This window comes from Misgurnus anguillicaudatus, chromosome 14, assembly GCF_027580225.2.
Source record: "Misgurnus anguillicaudatus chromosome 14, ASM2758022v2, whole genome shotgun sequence".
Classification (NCBI taxonomy): Eukaryota; Metazoa; Chordata; class Actinopteri; order Cypriniformes; family Cobitidae; genus Misgurnus; species Misgurnus anguillicaudatus.
Window position 1 is genome coordinate 23,546,154 of NC_073350.2, and position 16,285 is coordinate 23,562,438.

Genomic DNA, 16,285 nt, shown 5'->3' on the forward strand with positions numbered 1-16,285 from the left:
TTGACCAAAACTTATTAAAATATACAATGCAGTTGGTTGGTAGTCTTATTCTGAGATTTAATTACACAGAATGATTGCACAGAATCCATGATAAATTAATGTATTTTATAAAACTGGGGCCCCCAGTTTGAGAACCACTGATCGGATTCATGTGATTACAGTTGCATTATAACTAGGGCTGGGTGTATTGGCAAGGGCCTCCCGATACGATACGTATCACGATACAATACAATACGTTGCATGTTGTGATACATTGCAATGCTTTTTCTTACTTTTTTTCTAAAAATGTACAAAAAAATATAGAACTGAACACCTGCAGCTCTTTGAAAGCAGCAGGTGTTTTTAAAATTTCTGCCATTTTCTTACTCCCTCTAACTTCTGAGACATTGGCCGTATATGGCAGACAACTGGACAGTGACAACTACAGCAGTGGCGGAGGAGGTCGTTTGACGCACACAGAGGGATTTGATGGGTTTCAAATATCGATAGTAGAGAACGAAATATCGATACACTATCGATACAGCTAACTATCACGATAGTTAAGTTAGCTGTGTCAATATTTTTCCTCAGCCCTAATTATAACTTCAATTTGCTAACAAACTCATTTAAACAAGCTTTTGGGCAAAATTAACCATGCAGTCAGTGGCCATGGGCGCGGCTTTGTTTGTGGGACGTCGCATTAATGAGAGAGTGTGGACTGTTTTCATTGTAGGGTTGTTATGGTCTCACATTTTAGTCCAAACACGTTGGGGTGGATTTTGCACAATATATGATGCCCTTTAATGGGGGAAATAGAGAAATCATGCTGTAACCTGGCTGTAAGTCTGTATCTCAGTTAGTGACACCACAGAAAAAATGAGATATTAAAGGCGGAGTCCATGATGTTTGAAAGCCAATGTTGATATTTGAAATCACCTAAACAAACACGCCCCTACCCCAATAGAATCTGGACCTTCTGTTGATAGACCCGCCCCACACATACGCAACCCGGCATTTGATTTGATTTGATTGGCTATAAGTGTGTTTTGGTAGTCGGCCCGTCTCCTTCTCCAAACCGTTTTTCAAACATCGTGGACTCCGCCTTTAACCACCCAGTCAAATTTGAATAAGTAAAAACGCCAAATAAATAAAATAAGTTATCAAAATCTTGTAAAATGTATTCACTGCTCTTGAACGCTGGGGCCGTATCTGCTATCGACTTTAAACCAGACCCACTTGCGATAGCCTAGGGGCGGGGCCATTGTCGGTTTTAGCTCCGCCAAAATAATACTGAAAACAAAAATGTGGAAAAACTGTTAAATGGTGTGTAACCCCACAATTCAGTACTACATAGCTCATAATCTTTGCAAGGCGTAGCCAAACATTTCTTACGTATAATCTGTTTAGAAACAATGACTTTTACACGGACGACGGACCCATTTTACCTCAGCCCATACCTACTACACCTTCAGATTAAAAGTTGTTTAAATCATGAGAAACATTTCAATTAAGCGTTTCTAAACGTGAACGTTACTGTAGATGTTATTTCTATTTAATGATTGTGAACACTTGTATCATTATTTGAGCGTATTGCGGTGTTGTCACTGACCTGTTGAGTTCACATGCTGTCAAGGAAGATTTCTCGGAAGCCAAAATTTCGAGGATGCTACGTCATCGACATCCGTCGAAGGACTGTTCCAATGTCGAAGAGCATCGGAATTGCAACCAAGGACTGAGTCCTTCGTTCGAAAAATATCTCATATACAGGAAAGGATGCATATGTGTATCCTTCGCACTGTCAAATCACCACAATCCTATGCGCGCAGCGCCAAAAAGCACACCTTTGTACTGACGTAATGACGTGCACTTGCTAGCCTGTTCCATTAACGTGTTCTCCAAATTCTGAGGAGCCTCGCCTAGCCTCTGAAGGAAGTGACTTGGAAAGACCAGTCCTGCCAAGCAAGTATCCTTGCCTCGTACAAGTCATTTGTAAAAATAAATACCACAATAATCCAAAACAAATTCGTTTTTCATTTTAATTTCATTGCGACTCTAAAAACGATTTGTGCCATATTATAAGAGAATTGAAATATTTCCATATTGCCCGTTAACATAATAATAATGTTTAAAAATAATGCGTGCCACACACGTTGTATTGAAGAAAACATTCTCCAAGATAAAAATGAACTTGATGCTGTTTTGTTTTAAATGTCATTTCTGTCTTTATTTACAAGCTTTACATTTCCTCTGCAGGTCTTCAATACACGAACACTGAACAATCGTGGAAATGTCATGACTTGCATTCATTATTTGCATTTCACTTTCAATGCATACAGGTAGTTGATTTTGATCACAAGGTATCTGAATTCTTTTCATTTTTTCAGGATGCATATTTATTTTTAATTCTTGTTATCTGAAAAGTTCATTAAGCAAGCCATGGTTCTTCTGACTGATAGCCTAAAAATGACAGCATTGGCCGTCTCCATCCTGGACCAGCCATCCCCCTTCTGCCAAGGTCTAATGTTTATTTTTTGCAGAGGGGAAATCTTTACCCTGTTTAAGATGAATCACATGAAATCCAGGGTGGCTGCTTTAGACATTTAAACAAAATTATTATTGTTGTTATGATACACGTTTAATCTGTTATTTCTATCAATGTTCTTCTTGCCTGCAAATGTTAAATAGAACTCCATATTTGCAGCCTTTAAAAAAAAAAAATAAATTAAGAGCTCAGAACCTATCTTTAAGTCTCTTCATTTAGAAGTAACAAAAGCGAAAATGTCAAACTTTAAAACAAAAATATTTTCTATATATATGATACAAGTATTTATTGTTCCCTCCTGTTGTCGAGAGTTCCAGCTCAAAATGGCCAAAGTGTTTAAAAGTCATAACGTGGAGGACTCTGGCCGTTCCTGTATATGTGGAAGTCTATAGTCTGCGTTCAGTTCAATGTCTGTGTCAGTAGGACGCCTCCTGGCATCGGTCGTCTGTTTATGTCAATTATCCTCAGACTCCTCCTCCGCCTCACGTAACCAGGTGAAGAAGGCGGTGACTGACTTTAGTGCCACACCTTTTCCCTGCTGCTCCGCTGGGTCTTTACTTGTTTCCCATTTGTAGAAAGCATCCTCTGAAATAACATCCTCATCGTAAAGGCAGTCAAAGAACATTCGGAGCAGATCTGCAGATAAAATACACTGAAATTTAGAGTCATTGAAATCGTTTGAGAAATTCTAGTCTTAGCAAATGAGACGTGACACAGAAGACAAAAGCATTAAACAATACAAGCTACCTTCAATGCTAATCTAATGAGTTTATCATAGATATATACGTCTAGATGTCGCCTTGGCTACGGCAGTTCATTGGACCGAATGCGTCAAATAGAGCCGCCATCTTAAAACAGGGGAATCCCGCATCAGCGTCTTTGTAGGCAATGGTGTAACGGAAATAAAATCACATGAATGCAATTTTCTTGGGTTTCTTTTGGTTCGTTTCAACAGTGAGACTAACTATAATGCATAGTGCTAGTAGGCCTAACATCCATACGCAGCACAAAAGTCTGGCATCGTCCATGAATTCGAAGTACAGGCGGAGATAGCAGCTTTACCTAGATACTTCCTATGACAAGACCCCTGTTCTAAGATGGGGCAGTTTTGACGCATGCTTAGAACCCCAAGGCGACATCTAGTGTACATATCTATGTGAGTTTATCATGCAGAGATCACATGACCAGTCAAATATTACTCACTTAATCAGTCCTGGTATTAGAAACTTTTGCACACAAAATAACAAATTTTTATTAACTATCCCTAACTGCAAAAAGTACATTTCTAAAATGACAACGGTTAATAAAAATGTTGGCTTTCCTGTCATGCCAACTTAAAATGTTCAGAATTTGCAAAGAAATCTACACACTAGGTGGTTGATCCAAGGCGACGATTAAATCCTGAAGAGCGTAAAGGGCCTGTAGCTGTCGCTCGGTGTCTGAATTAAAGTATTTGTGTAATATAGGTAAACGTCTCTGGATGATAGCGGTGTCCACTCTACAGGAAGTGCTCTCATCTAAATAAGAAAAATAAAGAATAAATATCAATCAATTAAACTTTTTTTTCCTGGGCAAATCCAAGCAAGATTTCTCATCTTTAACTGCTGCCTTACATACGGCTGTCATTAAAGCTCTCAAAAACAGAGAGGAACTCATCTGAGATTCATCCAAATTCGCCTGGAAAAAAAAGCAACTTATAAAAGGGCATTTTATAAATTTTAGCTTAAAATATTTTAATTTTAGTTTTGGTTGGTCTCCAGTTGATGTATGTGTGCTCAGCCTCACCTCAATCCAGTCAAAGATCTGCTCATCATTGGTCATGTCTTCCAACAAGAGGTTTTCAAGTTGTTTGAGGAGCTCCTCAGGGGTCAAGCTGATCTTATCCAGGGCCGGGGAGATGGTGGAGCTGTCTGACAATGTGAACTCTAACTTCTGTAAAGAAAAAAAAAACAAATAGGACTGACTGATAGTGCAATCATATGTGCACAAAGTCAATTGGTGTCCTCCTAAACATTGCTTTTAGTCAAACAGTATCCATCTGTTTCTTGACGTAAATATGGGCGCCGCCATCTTTGAGCTTTCTGGTTTATGACTTCCTGTGAGCCACTAAAGCTAATGGGAGTTTATGCTAAGGACACAAGTGTGCCATTTTGACTGGCTGTTTAATGTTTATTATGAAATCCAGGAAGACCGACATCATTTGTGCAGTTGGCGTTGCCATAATAGCTGATACAAACGCAGTAAACCCCATGCACAAGAATTGAATATGTATGTGGCGCACATGCACTCATGATCTGTATTTACAAATCCATCCCGTAAAACTTTTATTGAAACTGCCAGTAAACCATTAATACAATAATTGTTTAAAAACAACTCATATTATGCTAATAAAATTATGCTGATTTAGCTTATTTATTCTGCTACTATATATTATTACAAAAATGCGATTACAGTACAGAATATATACAACATAATCTGCTTAGTTAATGTTTATAATAGTTCGTAATGTGTTTGCGCGTACTTTTGTTATGTTTTAAATGAAAAAGCAAATACTTTAAAAAGTAAGCAAATAATTTCATAAGCTCATGTCTCCACCCAATGTGTAAGAAGCGATGTAATAATATTTTCATAAAATGAAAACAATACTCAATACATGTAGTAGTTTAATATGTTTATTACGGCTTGTTCAATTAACTTACAATCTGTTATATGATACTGCTGACTGTGTCGGACTGGGTGAAGCTTGACGTGTCGCCATATAAACAAGTCCATTAAAAATTGCCGTTTAAAAAAACCTCACACCAGAGGGCCAGTTGTGACATTTTAAACCATCCCCTGAAAAGTTAAAAACACGAAGTCTTGATTTATTTCATGTACAAACACTCGACTGACTTTCCCATTGTAAAGATACTGGTATGTCTCTGTGATTTTATATTTGCGCATTGAAGACCCGTCACCTCCAATCAACAACACGAAATGATTGAATATATCCTAACATACATGGCAGGTGTAGTGAATATAAACTGTTTAAATCATGTTTTATGCGTGCTCCCACTACACTGTTTTTTTACCGGCTGACTATTGAACCAGAAGTCTCGGACCGGAAAGGAAAGGAAATACCTAACATCACTTACTTCCGCGTTCGAAAAAAAGGTGGATATATCTAGTCTTGTAGATTCACCTAAACATGAAAATTCTCACATAATTCACTCACCTTCATGTCATCCTAACTGCACGATTTGGTAATGCAACAATGACAGAGATCATATAATAATTGTGCTGTGTGGATTCATCTCATGCTCGCTCTTGTGGTTGCTGAAACTACATTAGTGTCTGCTCACCTGCTGTGAGATGAAAGCTGTAAGATCTTCTCCTTCAGGCAGGAAGTCGGCCCAGTTTAGCCCAGAGTCTCTCCACAAGTCTCCAACTTTCCTATGGCTCTTTAGAAAAAGCAAAACACCCAAGACAATAAATAAATAAATAAAGCAGCTTGTTACAGACTCAGTTGAGTTTGTGTTTGAAAAAAGATCATTTGTGACAGCATCATGCAGAAGAGGCCTTTAAGCCCCAAATGACGACTGAGTCGTGATCAACTCGTTCTAAAGACACCATACGTCTACTAAAGTTAATCTTACCATTTGTTTGCATAGTAGGTGCAGTATTTCAGAAAATAAGATGGCAGCTCTTCCCGCGGGGAGTAGCGGTTTACTTAACTCACTGCAGAAACAAAACAAATCTTCATTAGATGCTAAACTGAATGACTGTGACAGCTGTGAAAGCCTGGAATCACTGCATCTACTGTGCACCGGCAAACTGTTAAAGCTCCAGTACTGTTGAGAACTCATACACTCAACCTGAGTGTTTATTTATTTATATGCAAGTGTTTCATTTATTGCGGACACCACAGGAGGTTTGATTTGCATGCAATCCCTAAAATTTACGTCATGTTGTCTGAAGTTTTGACTGTGCAGTCTGATGCTCTGAACCTCAAAATTATATTGTGAGACTTTATATTGAGTTTCACAGGCATGGTCTCAAAATTTCTAAAAGTTTTTCTTGCTAAAGCACACTAGCATATACAGTTGATGAATTTAAACCCACATTTTGATTTAATGGGGGTATTCATTCATAATTCTCTAGAAAGCCCTAGAAATAAATCAACCATACAACAGTAAGCAGTCGGTCTTAGTAGATCTCAACTCAGTACTGGAGCTTTAACAGTACATGCATTTCCTAAATGATTCATTTAAAGAGAGAATCCACCCTAAAACACAAACTTACAAATGTGACTCAGGACCACAATGGGTCGTAAAGGTAAATTTTTGGAAATCGAGACTTATATATCATCCCAAAGCCAAATGAATAAGCTTTCCTTTGTCAGGATAGGACAATATTTGGTCGAGATACAATCAAAATCTGCAAATTAACTTTTGCCCCCTTGTGGCGATCATTCTCTGATGATGTCAGCTAGGCCCCTCCCCAAATAGCACACTCCGAACGTGTGGACTTCCTTAGAGTCTACACTTTGATGACATCATGTAGTGCAGACCTTAGGGACTCTTGGCGTGAGTTCACGAGAGTGCACCAGAGTTGGATTTTGGGACAGACTCGAGTGTCACGCTTGAACTAGAAAGAGTAGTTGCCCATAAGTGGGAACTCCTCCCATCCGTCATCTGATTCGCCAATTGCTCTTTCGCAAGGACTTCTGGGTTGGTAAAGTGCGTGAAGCCTGCAGCAGTGCGGGCCTCGTTGAAGGCCACATCACGGGTGCAAAGGTGGCGCTGATGAGCACACTTCGGAGCATAAAAATGACAGATGGACATCCCACGGACTTGTAGACTAAGCGGGCATGCGCAATTTAAGACCACGAGACCTAAAGTCGTCAAATTCGCGTCTACCACGTCTAGTTTGCTGCTTGCACATTTTAAGTTTACTCGCTTCATTCACGCGTGAAAGCCGCGCGTGAAATTCTAGTCATCGAGACATTCACGGAAATTTGCATCATGGGAGGGGCTTTTGCGACTCCGCTCACTTCCTGTAATCACGTCACTACTAGAGCAAGCTCCTGATTGGTTAACACCGTGCGTTTTTCCGCCAAAGTTCACATTTTTCAACTCGCGTGTTTCCCGCGGCAACGCTCAATTCGCGTCTAGTTCGCGCGAATAAGGCAGAATCGCGTCTACCGCGCCGCGCTAAACGCCTCATTCGAGACCTCCAGACGGGCGTTAACGCGTCTTTACGACTTAACATTGAAATCACTCGCGCTTGACGCCTCCACCGTGACTGGTCTGAACGCAGCATTAGACGGCTTCAATTGGAGCATCCGTTACCTCCGCCCCACCAACTTTCAGTCTGCTGCCAGCTCGATTTCTAAATTAAGAATCCAATCAAAGAATCTAATCCAATATCAATCAATCAATGCACAGTGGAAACACAAGCCACGCCCACTATTTTCCTCGCGTGATATTCTGTTTCACTCTGAAGTACGTCACAGCTCGGAAATAAAGTCAATCGCGACTTCTGGTTCACAGGAACAAAGTCCAAATAAAGTTCAAAGTCCAAATAAAGTCCAGTGAAGTATATTACTAAAAAAAGGTTTGTTTTAGCGCTCTCTACTGGTTTACCACTGTAATAACCTGTGGACTAAATGGGGGAACTTGTAAGCTTTTACATAAATGGGAAATTCCCATGGAAAACGAAGTTTGTAGGCAAGTTTCTGGCCAATTTTGATTGCGATTTTACGATATTTTTTATATTTACAGTAGGACATATCTTCATGGAACATGATCTGTACATAATAAAGTTTTTGACCTAAAATAAATTTGATAATTTTGACCCATGCAATGTATTTTTGGCCTTTTCTACAAATATACCCATGCGACTTACGACTGGTTTTGTGGTCTAGTGTCACAAATATCAACATTCAGACTACATTAGATATTTGGGGTGGAATGTCTCTTTATCTCAAATTACAAGAAGCCAAGAGACTCAAAGTAACAGAATGTCACTCCAATCTGAGCAGAAAGATTCTGACCTGAACAGATCTCTCATTGCAATCCCTCCCTCTCTTAACAGAGGGCTGAGCAGCTCAGCGAGGTAAAGCCAGATGAAGGGAATATCTATGGCCATATCATCAGCCTGCTCCAACATCTCTGAAAACCTACAGAGCAAAAACAAACCATTAGTACCTGTTATCACAGCTCATTAATAAAGAATGAATAATACATCTTAAGAAAACGTGTGTGTGTGTGTGTATAAGCTTACCCTTTGTACAATTGAGAATGGGGCATGATGCCCTTCTGAATGAGTTGATAGTACAGCAGTCCCATGTGCTCTCTGGCTATCTGACTGCGTTCTAGTGTGCACTCCAGACCCACACGCACAAACACATACAGCAGCGATGGCTGATCCATTTCCATTACACATTGCACTGCTTCCTGTAGACACACAAGCATTAATACAACCTAATACAGCACACAAACATTACACAACTGATACAGCTATACTGGTGTGTTTGTACCTCAGTACAAAAAGTTGCATGCTCGATTCCCAGGGAACACACATATGGTGCTTTACCATTGCATAGCACCCCACAGTCTGGGTCAGGTCGGGTCAGCTCACCTCACTTTGGCTTGGATAGCTTTACCATCAAGTTTAGTAACACTTCGGAGTGGGAGGGATTATAGGCGTGTCGTTATATTTGCACTGCCTACTGCTGGGACATCATGTGAGAGCGTTGTTGTACATTCCCATACATTCATTTATTTCTCAGTCTGCAACAAATTTTAAATTGACCACCACAAATAGATGTTGGCACACCACGTTTATCACTACCTCTGTATCACATGACAGTTTCTGTACAAACACCCGTGGTGTAGGTCGATGCGCTCCGCTGAGCCTCATTTAGGTAGCATATATGCGGATGTGCGCGTCTCAAATGTGCCGCCACAAACTGCAAGTTTGAAAAAAAACTGTTATGATGTTCCTGATTTACATCCTGTGGATGTTTTTCATCGCTAAAAGGTAGTTTGAGAACTTACAGCAAAGCACAGATGACAACATGTTTACCCGAGACAGCGCAAGCTAGCATGAAGGTAAAGCTAATCTTTTACATTATAATGATGACACTGGAAGTGACGATTCTCTCAATCAGTGATCTACAGTGTTTTCTCGTCACGTTTTGGTATCTGCTCGGGTCGCTTGAAACCCAGACCGAGGTGGTACTAAAAAAAGTATTGGGTACTACGTACTGCACCCAGTGGAAAAGCTCCCAAAAGTAAGCTGACCCAAACCAAACCGTGCAATGGAAAAGCACCAATACTGATAAATATAATCTGAAAGCACTGTAAGTCTCTTTGCCAAATGCATAAATGCAAATGTCTGCTAAGTGCATATTTAAAGTCAAAGGGTAACAAGTTGGACAAAGGACTGCACAAAGGTGGGATGAACTGGAATAGTGCACCCTGGTCCATCATCCACCATCAGGGCTTGACTTCACTGATGCTCATGTGACTTGCTAGCATGGCTCCGCCCTCCTACGTGCTTCCACTTAATTTTCATTTCGCTTCAGTACAACGTCTCGGACTGCTGTGTAGAATTTTGTTTTCTCCTGCAAAAATCTGCAGGTCCAATCAGCGAACAGAGGGGGTGGCTAAGAACGATGATGTTGAGGTCTTTAACAGAGGACCCTCCTTAACGGAAGTAACGCTTCGCAATGGAGCGTGGCCAGAGTCTCTGTACAAATGAAATGAATGTACGAGAGTCTGGTTGGACCAAGCTAGTCACTTGCGTCAATCACAGGGTGTTTTACCTTATAGTCATTAATGTGCAGAAACTCATCAATGATGGACTTAGACTTCCTCTCAACTGTCTCTTCAGACAGGATGGGCTTCTCTGAAGCGGCGCTGACAAGCGTCTCTGGTTTCACTTCTGAGGAAAACATTGCAGGAGCTTAATATTAAAATATATATTGAAATCAACATGTTTTAAATGTAATGAAGTAATTTTAAGCACATATAATGCGTTTTCACTGAAGGAATGAGGAATAAAGTGTGTGCTCACCCGTCTCTGTGGCTTTGCTGTTTTCAATTTCATTTTTGTCCTCTGAGATGCTGGCTTTGTGTTGTGAGTTGGGTGTTTCTTCGGGGGTCATGTTGTCTGTTGGCTCTTTGGTGCTGCTACTTCTGCTATATGGCCCTGCTCGTGACGGCCCCAAACTCAAAGGCTTTTCACTGCGTTCACGACCGGCATTGCCTCGGCTGATACAAACAGACACGTGAAATTCAAAACGATGAAAGATCATTAAATAAATAAAAACATTATTTAAATGAGACACTTCATATATGCGGCAAAGCTCTATATACCCAAATGGTTTTGCTGGTGCCTTACTACATGTGTTATATAGGATTTCTATTTTTTTTGTTTCCCAGTGATGTTAGTTACCTTCCCAGTGAGCGTCTGGCCTCAGGTTCTGAGTTCTGGGCTGGAGGTGGGCTGGGTTGAGCTGTAAACGACTGCAGCGCTGAGTAACGGTTCAGGGTGTTTCCGGCAGACCGTGTTAACTCTAAAACATGTACAAACACAAAATATATACAACTCAAATATCTGAAACATCATTTAAGTACATGGCCCAAAAATGACGTGTCACTTAAAGCGACATTCCACTTTTTTTTGAAAATATGCTCATTTTCCAGCTCCCCTAGAGTTAAACATTTCATTTTTACTGTTTTGGAATCCATTCAGCCGATCTCCGGGTGTGGCTTTACCACTTTTAGCATAGCTTAGCACAATCCATTGAATCTGATTAGACCATTAGCATCACGCAAAAAAATAGGCAAGAGTTTGGATAAATTTTAAAACTTGACTCTTCTGTAGTCACATCGTGTACTAAGACCGCCAGAAAATAAAAGTTGTGATTTTCTAGGCAGATATGGCTAGGAACTATACTCATTCTGGCATAATAATCAAGGACTTTGCGTCAGTACCATATTACGCAGCACCTGAAATTGGCCCCTTGGTTACTTTCAATAGCAGAGGACTATTTACAGTTGCTGTGTAACATCATTGCGCCTCCTGCAGCCATGTTACGGCAGCAAATTCCTTGATTATTACGCCAGAATGAGAGTATAGTTCCTAGTCATATCTGCCTAGAAAATCACAACTTTAAATTTTCTGTCGGTCCCAGCAGACGATGTAACCACAGAAGAGCCAAGCTTCAAATAGGAAAAATACTGAAACTCCTCCGTTATTCCCGAGCGCGATACCAATGGTCCAATCAGAATCAATGGACCACGCCAAGCCATGCCAAAAGCGGTACAGCCAGACCCGGAGATCGGATGAATGGATTCCAAAATGGTAAAAATAAAATGTTTCACTTTTTACGGGCTGGAAAATGAGCATTTTTCAAAAAAAAGTGGAGTGTCCCTTTAAGCCACTGCAGACAATGCTTTTGGCTTAAAGATTGTGTATGTGTCCTCCTCACCAGAGTCACTGGCTTTTGCTCCACCGCTGCTGCCCTTTATCCAGTTGATCTGAGCCCGTGGACCCAGCTGAATCTTCTCATCGATTTGAGGCTGTGGTGTGGAATTGATTCGGATTTAGGGGTCACAGAGGAGGCTAAATGCAGTTTTACTACCTCAAATGCTACAAAGCTTTTTTCACAGCTTCTGGTCACTAATATTTCAACCAGCAGGTGGCAGCACAATGTCCTTAATTGAACTTTTCTTACATATCTCGCAGTCTGATTCACATTTAAAAACATTTTGAACATTAACTGGTGTATAAATGATAACAATGCTTCAGCATGTGTACTTATTATCTCTTCACCTTGGAGATCTTAGGGATCTTGGTGGGGTCGATGGTTCTGCTGTTTTTAGTGGTGGGCACGGTGTTCCACGTCTCTTCTCTCTGCGAGCGCTGATCACGCTGCTCACGCTGCTCTGTAAACACAGACAACAGGACAACGTGTTACACAAAACGCTTTATTCCCAAATGCACCGCGCTTATACTCTTGATGAATATACAGTATCACACATCTGTATATGTATCATGTGCCATAAGGCCACAAGCCAATACTTTCCCTTATACTATTGAACCCAAAACGATCAAGAATAAAGTTTAAGTTTAAAGGGACATTCGACTTTTTTTGAAAATTTGCTCATTTTTCAGCTCCCCTAGAGTTAAACATTTGATTTTTACCGTTTTGAAATCCATGCAGCTGATCTCCGGGTCTGGCACTAGCACTTTTAGCATTACTTAGCACAATCCATTGAATCTGAAAGTTTCAATATTTTTCCTATTTAAAACTTGACTCTTCTGTAGTTACATTGTGTACTAAGACCGACAGAAAATTTAAAGTTGTGATTTTCTAGCCCGATATGGCTAGGAACTATACTCTCATTCCGGCGTAATAATCAAGGACTTTGCTGATGTAACATGGCTGCAGCAGGCGTAGTGATATTACACACTGCCCGAAAATAGTCCCCTGCCATTGACTACTTTTGGGCAGTGCGTAATATCACTGTCGGTCTTGGTACACGATGTAACTACAGACAAGTCAAGTTTTAAATAGGAAAAAAATCGAAACTCTTTGGTTATTTTTAGCGCGATGCTAATGGTCTAATCAGATTCAATGGATTATGCCAAGCCATGCCAAAAGTGGTACCACCAGACCCGGAGATCAGCCGAATGGACCACAAAACAATAAGAATCAAATGTTTAAATCTAGGGGAGCTGGAAAATGAGCATATTTTCAAAAAAAAAGTGGCATGTCCCTTTAAAGTAATCTAATGTTACTGTTGGTCATATGAATAAACCCAACAGAACAAAAAGCAAACACAAACAAGCCATTTGCAAAGCTTGCTGTCCAAACGTGCCATACTAATGTTTTTATATGAACTTTTCCAATTTTTGAATATGAACATATCCATATATATTATTGCTGAAGGAGTGCCATGTTCTTAATTTTACCTGGTCTCCTCTTGATGTCTTTAGATAGAAGCTGCTGATGAACCTTTCTCTGTTCTTCCTGCTCCTCCAGCTTGGCCTCTTTATGAATCTGCTCTATGGTTTTGGGTCCCTGGTCTGCTCTCCGGGACACCCAGTTATGCTATGTGCACAATGATATTCAAATAGAGAGAGCTTTGAAACACCGAGTTGTTAATTCGTGCATTTTTTTCTTTTTATGGTACAGTATTATCAGTGGCGGCCGGTGACTTCTTTTTTTGAGGGCGCGGATGTGAAGTTCGTCACAACATGTATGTAGCCCGTCATGTGTGTGGTTCGTAACCTCAAAATATGTCTTTGCGCGTCGAGAGTGTGCATCACGTGTCTTGTCAAAATAAGTGCCTGCTGCAGACGCATCCAAAGGGTTTATGATAAAAGAGACGCTCGCGTTTGCCAGATACTCACATAATCTCATGCGTAATCAGAGTTTACTGTTAAGGGAGTGTCTTGCGTGTATTTTGTGAACATAAGCATCTCTTTTATCATAAACGGTTTTGACGCGTGTGCACTTATTTTGACAAATTTGTGCCCCTCGGATGAGCAGTCACAAGCCGCCACTGAGTTTAATATACCTAGTACATCAAATGCAATTATTGCTTGATGCTTGCATAGCACCATATATGATTGTTTCCAAACAGGGTTCCCAAATATTCCAACTCCTTCCTTATGCCCCCAAACTGCTATTGGTTAATAAAACAGATGGTACCGTCCTAAACTCAACATTGCTGGTTGAGTCAAAACATGCTGATCTGCTTAAGCAAATAAGGGGAATGTTTTGAAAGTGCCACAGAAACGGTTTACATTTTTCATGGGACTCACAAATGTTTTAGGAAAAAAAAAACTTTTTACCTTTTAAAAAAAGATTAAAATATTACATTTTATATTTCTATTATTGTAGTGCAAATGGAGTCTTAATATAAGTTAAAATCTGTGCAAAAGCAGATGTTTTTAATGTTTCTTTTAGTTTGTAATGAAACCAGGCACTCTCTCATCACACGCAAGAGAAACCTAATCGAAATCCCTCGCGGCACTTACCAGTCTCAGATCTATCACATCCTGTAGCATGAACCGTATCCGTGAAGACGTCTTGCGCTCTTTGACAATTTTCTCCATCTGGTTGAAGTACTGGTCCATACGGGGCTATTCAAGGACACAACAGTGCAGCGGTTATTAAAAACACAGAGACTTTACTCCACAGCCATTTTCAAACCGTCATTCCTGTCACATAATTGATTATAAATGAAGACAGGTCCTTTTCTAACATGTCAGATGATGTAAGATCACACAGTCCAGAACCGTATTTGTCGTAAATATAAAAACAATGTTTTGAGACCAGAATCTGTACTTCGATCCTAAATCATCCGGGTCAATAAACACAGTACCTACTTCCCGACCCGACAAGCTGAAAGATGCCCGAAGCAGCTACAAGGTCAGAGAGAGAACGGATAGATACAGAAATCATTTTTATTTACTCTCTTGCCTAACACTGAGCTCCAGGCTTTTTTGCAGCATGTCAGGCCCAGCTGGAAAGCATTTGGTCGCTGTGTGTGCTTGTGTGTATAGCATTATTCACGCCTAATATTGATTATGTCTTATTTTGTATTGCAAGGTTACATTAAAGTAGGGATGCACCGAAAGAAAAATTCTTGAATAAAATGAAAAACTCAGCCGAAGGCCGAATACCAAACATTTTCAGAATGTCTTTTTACTAGGGGTACACCGATATATCGGCTGATGATGCTTGCTATGCTTCTCAATGAATTACGGTGAAATGCCGCTACATCCAAAAGCCAGAGGGCGCTCTTGTGCAGAAACTCAACATGCGCTGCAGACAAAGAACCATATACATGCAGCTATGACATTCATCTCCAGAAAATGGCTTAAAGGATTAGTCCATTTTCTTAAAAAAAATCCAGATAATATACGCACCACCATGTCATCCAAAATGTTGATGTCTTTCTTTGTTCAGTCAAAAATAAATTATGTTTTTTTGAGGAAAACATTCCAGGACTTTTATCATTTTAATGGATTTTAATGGACCCCAACACTTAAAATTGCAGTTTTAACGCAGCTTCAAAGGACTCTAAACGATCCCAAACGAGGCATAAGGGTCTTATCTAGCGAAACGATTGTCATTTTTGGCAAGGAAAAAAAAAATTAAACACAACTTCTCTTCTTCCTCCGGTTGTGTGACGCGTCAGCTTGACCTCACGTAATTGCGAAATGACGTCGAAAGGTCACGTGTTACATATATGAAACGCACATTTGCGGACCATTTTAAACAATAAACTGACACAAAGACATTAATTAGTATCATTTGACATACAACAACGTCAGAACGGTTCTCTTTCTCCACACTTGTAAACACTGGGGCGTAGTTTCGATACGTCGTTTGTGACCTCTTGATGTGACGACGCATGACGTGAGGTCGCGCCCGCGCGCCACAGGACCGGAGGAAGAATAATAAATGAAACTTGTAGTGCTGTATGTTTTCGTGTCTTTCGCAGACACTTTAAAATGCTTTTACCAACATGTTTGCTGCTTTTGCGCATCTCTCACTCTGTGCTGGTTACTATCTGATCGAACATCAAAGACCTTATTGTGAAAACCTAAAACCACTTAAAGAAATCTTGTGCTTTCAACTTTTAGATTGAATTTGAGCTATTTTCCTAACATAAGTGCTATATTCAACCATGCTCTTTGCCTTCCTCTAAGACTATCCCAAATAACACCCTACAGCATCAGCTATAGTCGCCTGCT

At 40.2% G+C, this 16,285-nt stretch overlaps 1 protein-coding gene across 4 annotated transcripts in view; it reads right to left on the bottom strand.

The window, feature by feature from the left end:
* Nucleotides 1–2,176: 2,176 nt before the first annotated feature.
* Nucleotides 2,177–16,285, bottom strand: part of eif4g3a (eukaryotic translation initiation factor 4 gamma, 3a) — a 66,148-nt gene continuing 52,039 nt past the window's right edge. For 2 of the 4 annotated variants that reach the window (XM_073876118.1, XM_073876116.1), the window contains exons 20-34: nucleotides 14,561–14,665; nucleotides 13,490–13,628; nucleotides 12,347–12,459; nucleotides 12,003–12,093; nucleotides 10,964–11,084; nucleotides 10,583–10,779; nucleotides 10,332–10,447; nucleotides 8,786–8,958; nucleotides 8,556–8,681; nucleotides 6,157–6,238; nucleotides 5,863–5,961; nucleotides 4,307–4,453; nucleotides 4,111–4,198; nucleotides 3,892–4,032; nucleotides 2,177–3,157 (exon numbers count right to left, since the gene is read on the bottom strand). In XM_073876118.1, the coding sequence (XP_073732219.1) occupies nucleotides 2,976–3,157; nucleotides 3,892–4,032; nucleotides 4,111–4,198; nucleotides 4,307–4,453; nucleotides 5,863–5,961; nucleotides 6,157–6,238; nucleotides 8,556–8,681; nucleotides 8,786–8,958; nucleotides 10,332–10,447; nucleotides 10,583–10,779; nucleotides 10,964–11,084; nucleotides 12,003–12,093; nucleotides 12,347–12,459; nucleotides 13,490–13,628; nucleotides 14,561–14,665 (1,920 nt within the window). In that variant the 3' untranslated portion in view covers nucleotides 2,177–2,975. Of the gene's footprint in view, nucleotides 3,158–3,891; nucleotides 4,033–4,110; nucleotides 4,199–4,306; nucleotides 4,454–5,862; nucleotides 5,962–6,156; nucleotides 6,239–8,555; nucleotides 8,682–8,785; nucleotides 8,959–10,331; nucleotides 10,451–10,582; nucleotides 10,780–10,963; nucleotides 11,085–12,002; nucleotides 12,094–12,346; nucleotides 12,460–13,489; nucleotides 13,629–14,560; nucleotides 14,666–16,285 lie in introns of all 4 variants that reach the window. The other 2 variants (XM_073876117.1, XM_073876115.1) reach the window with 1 other exon arrangement.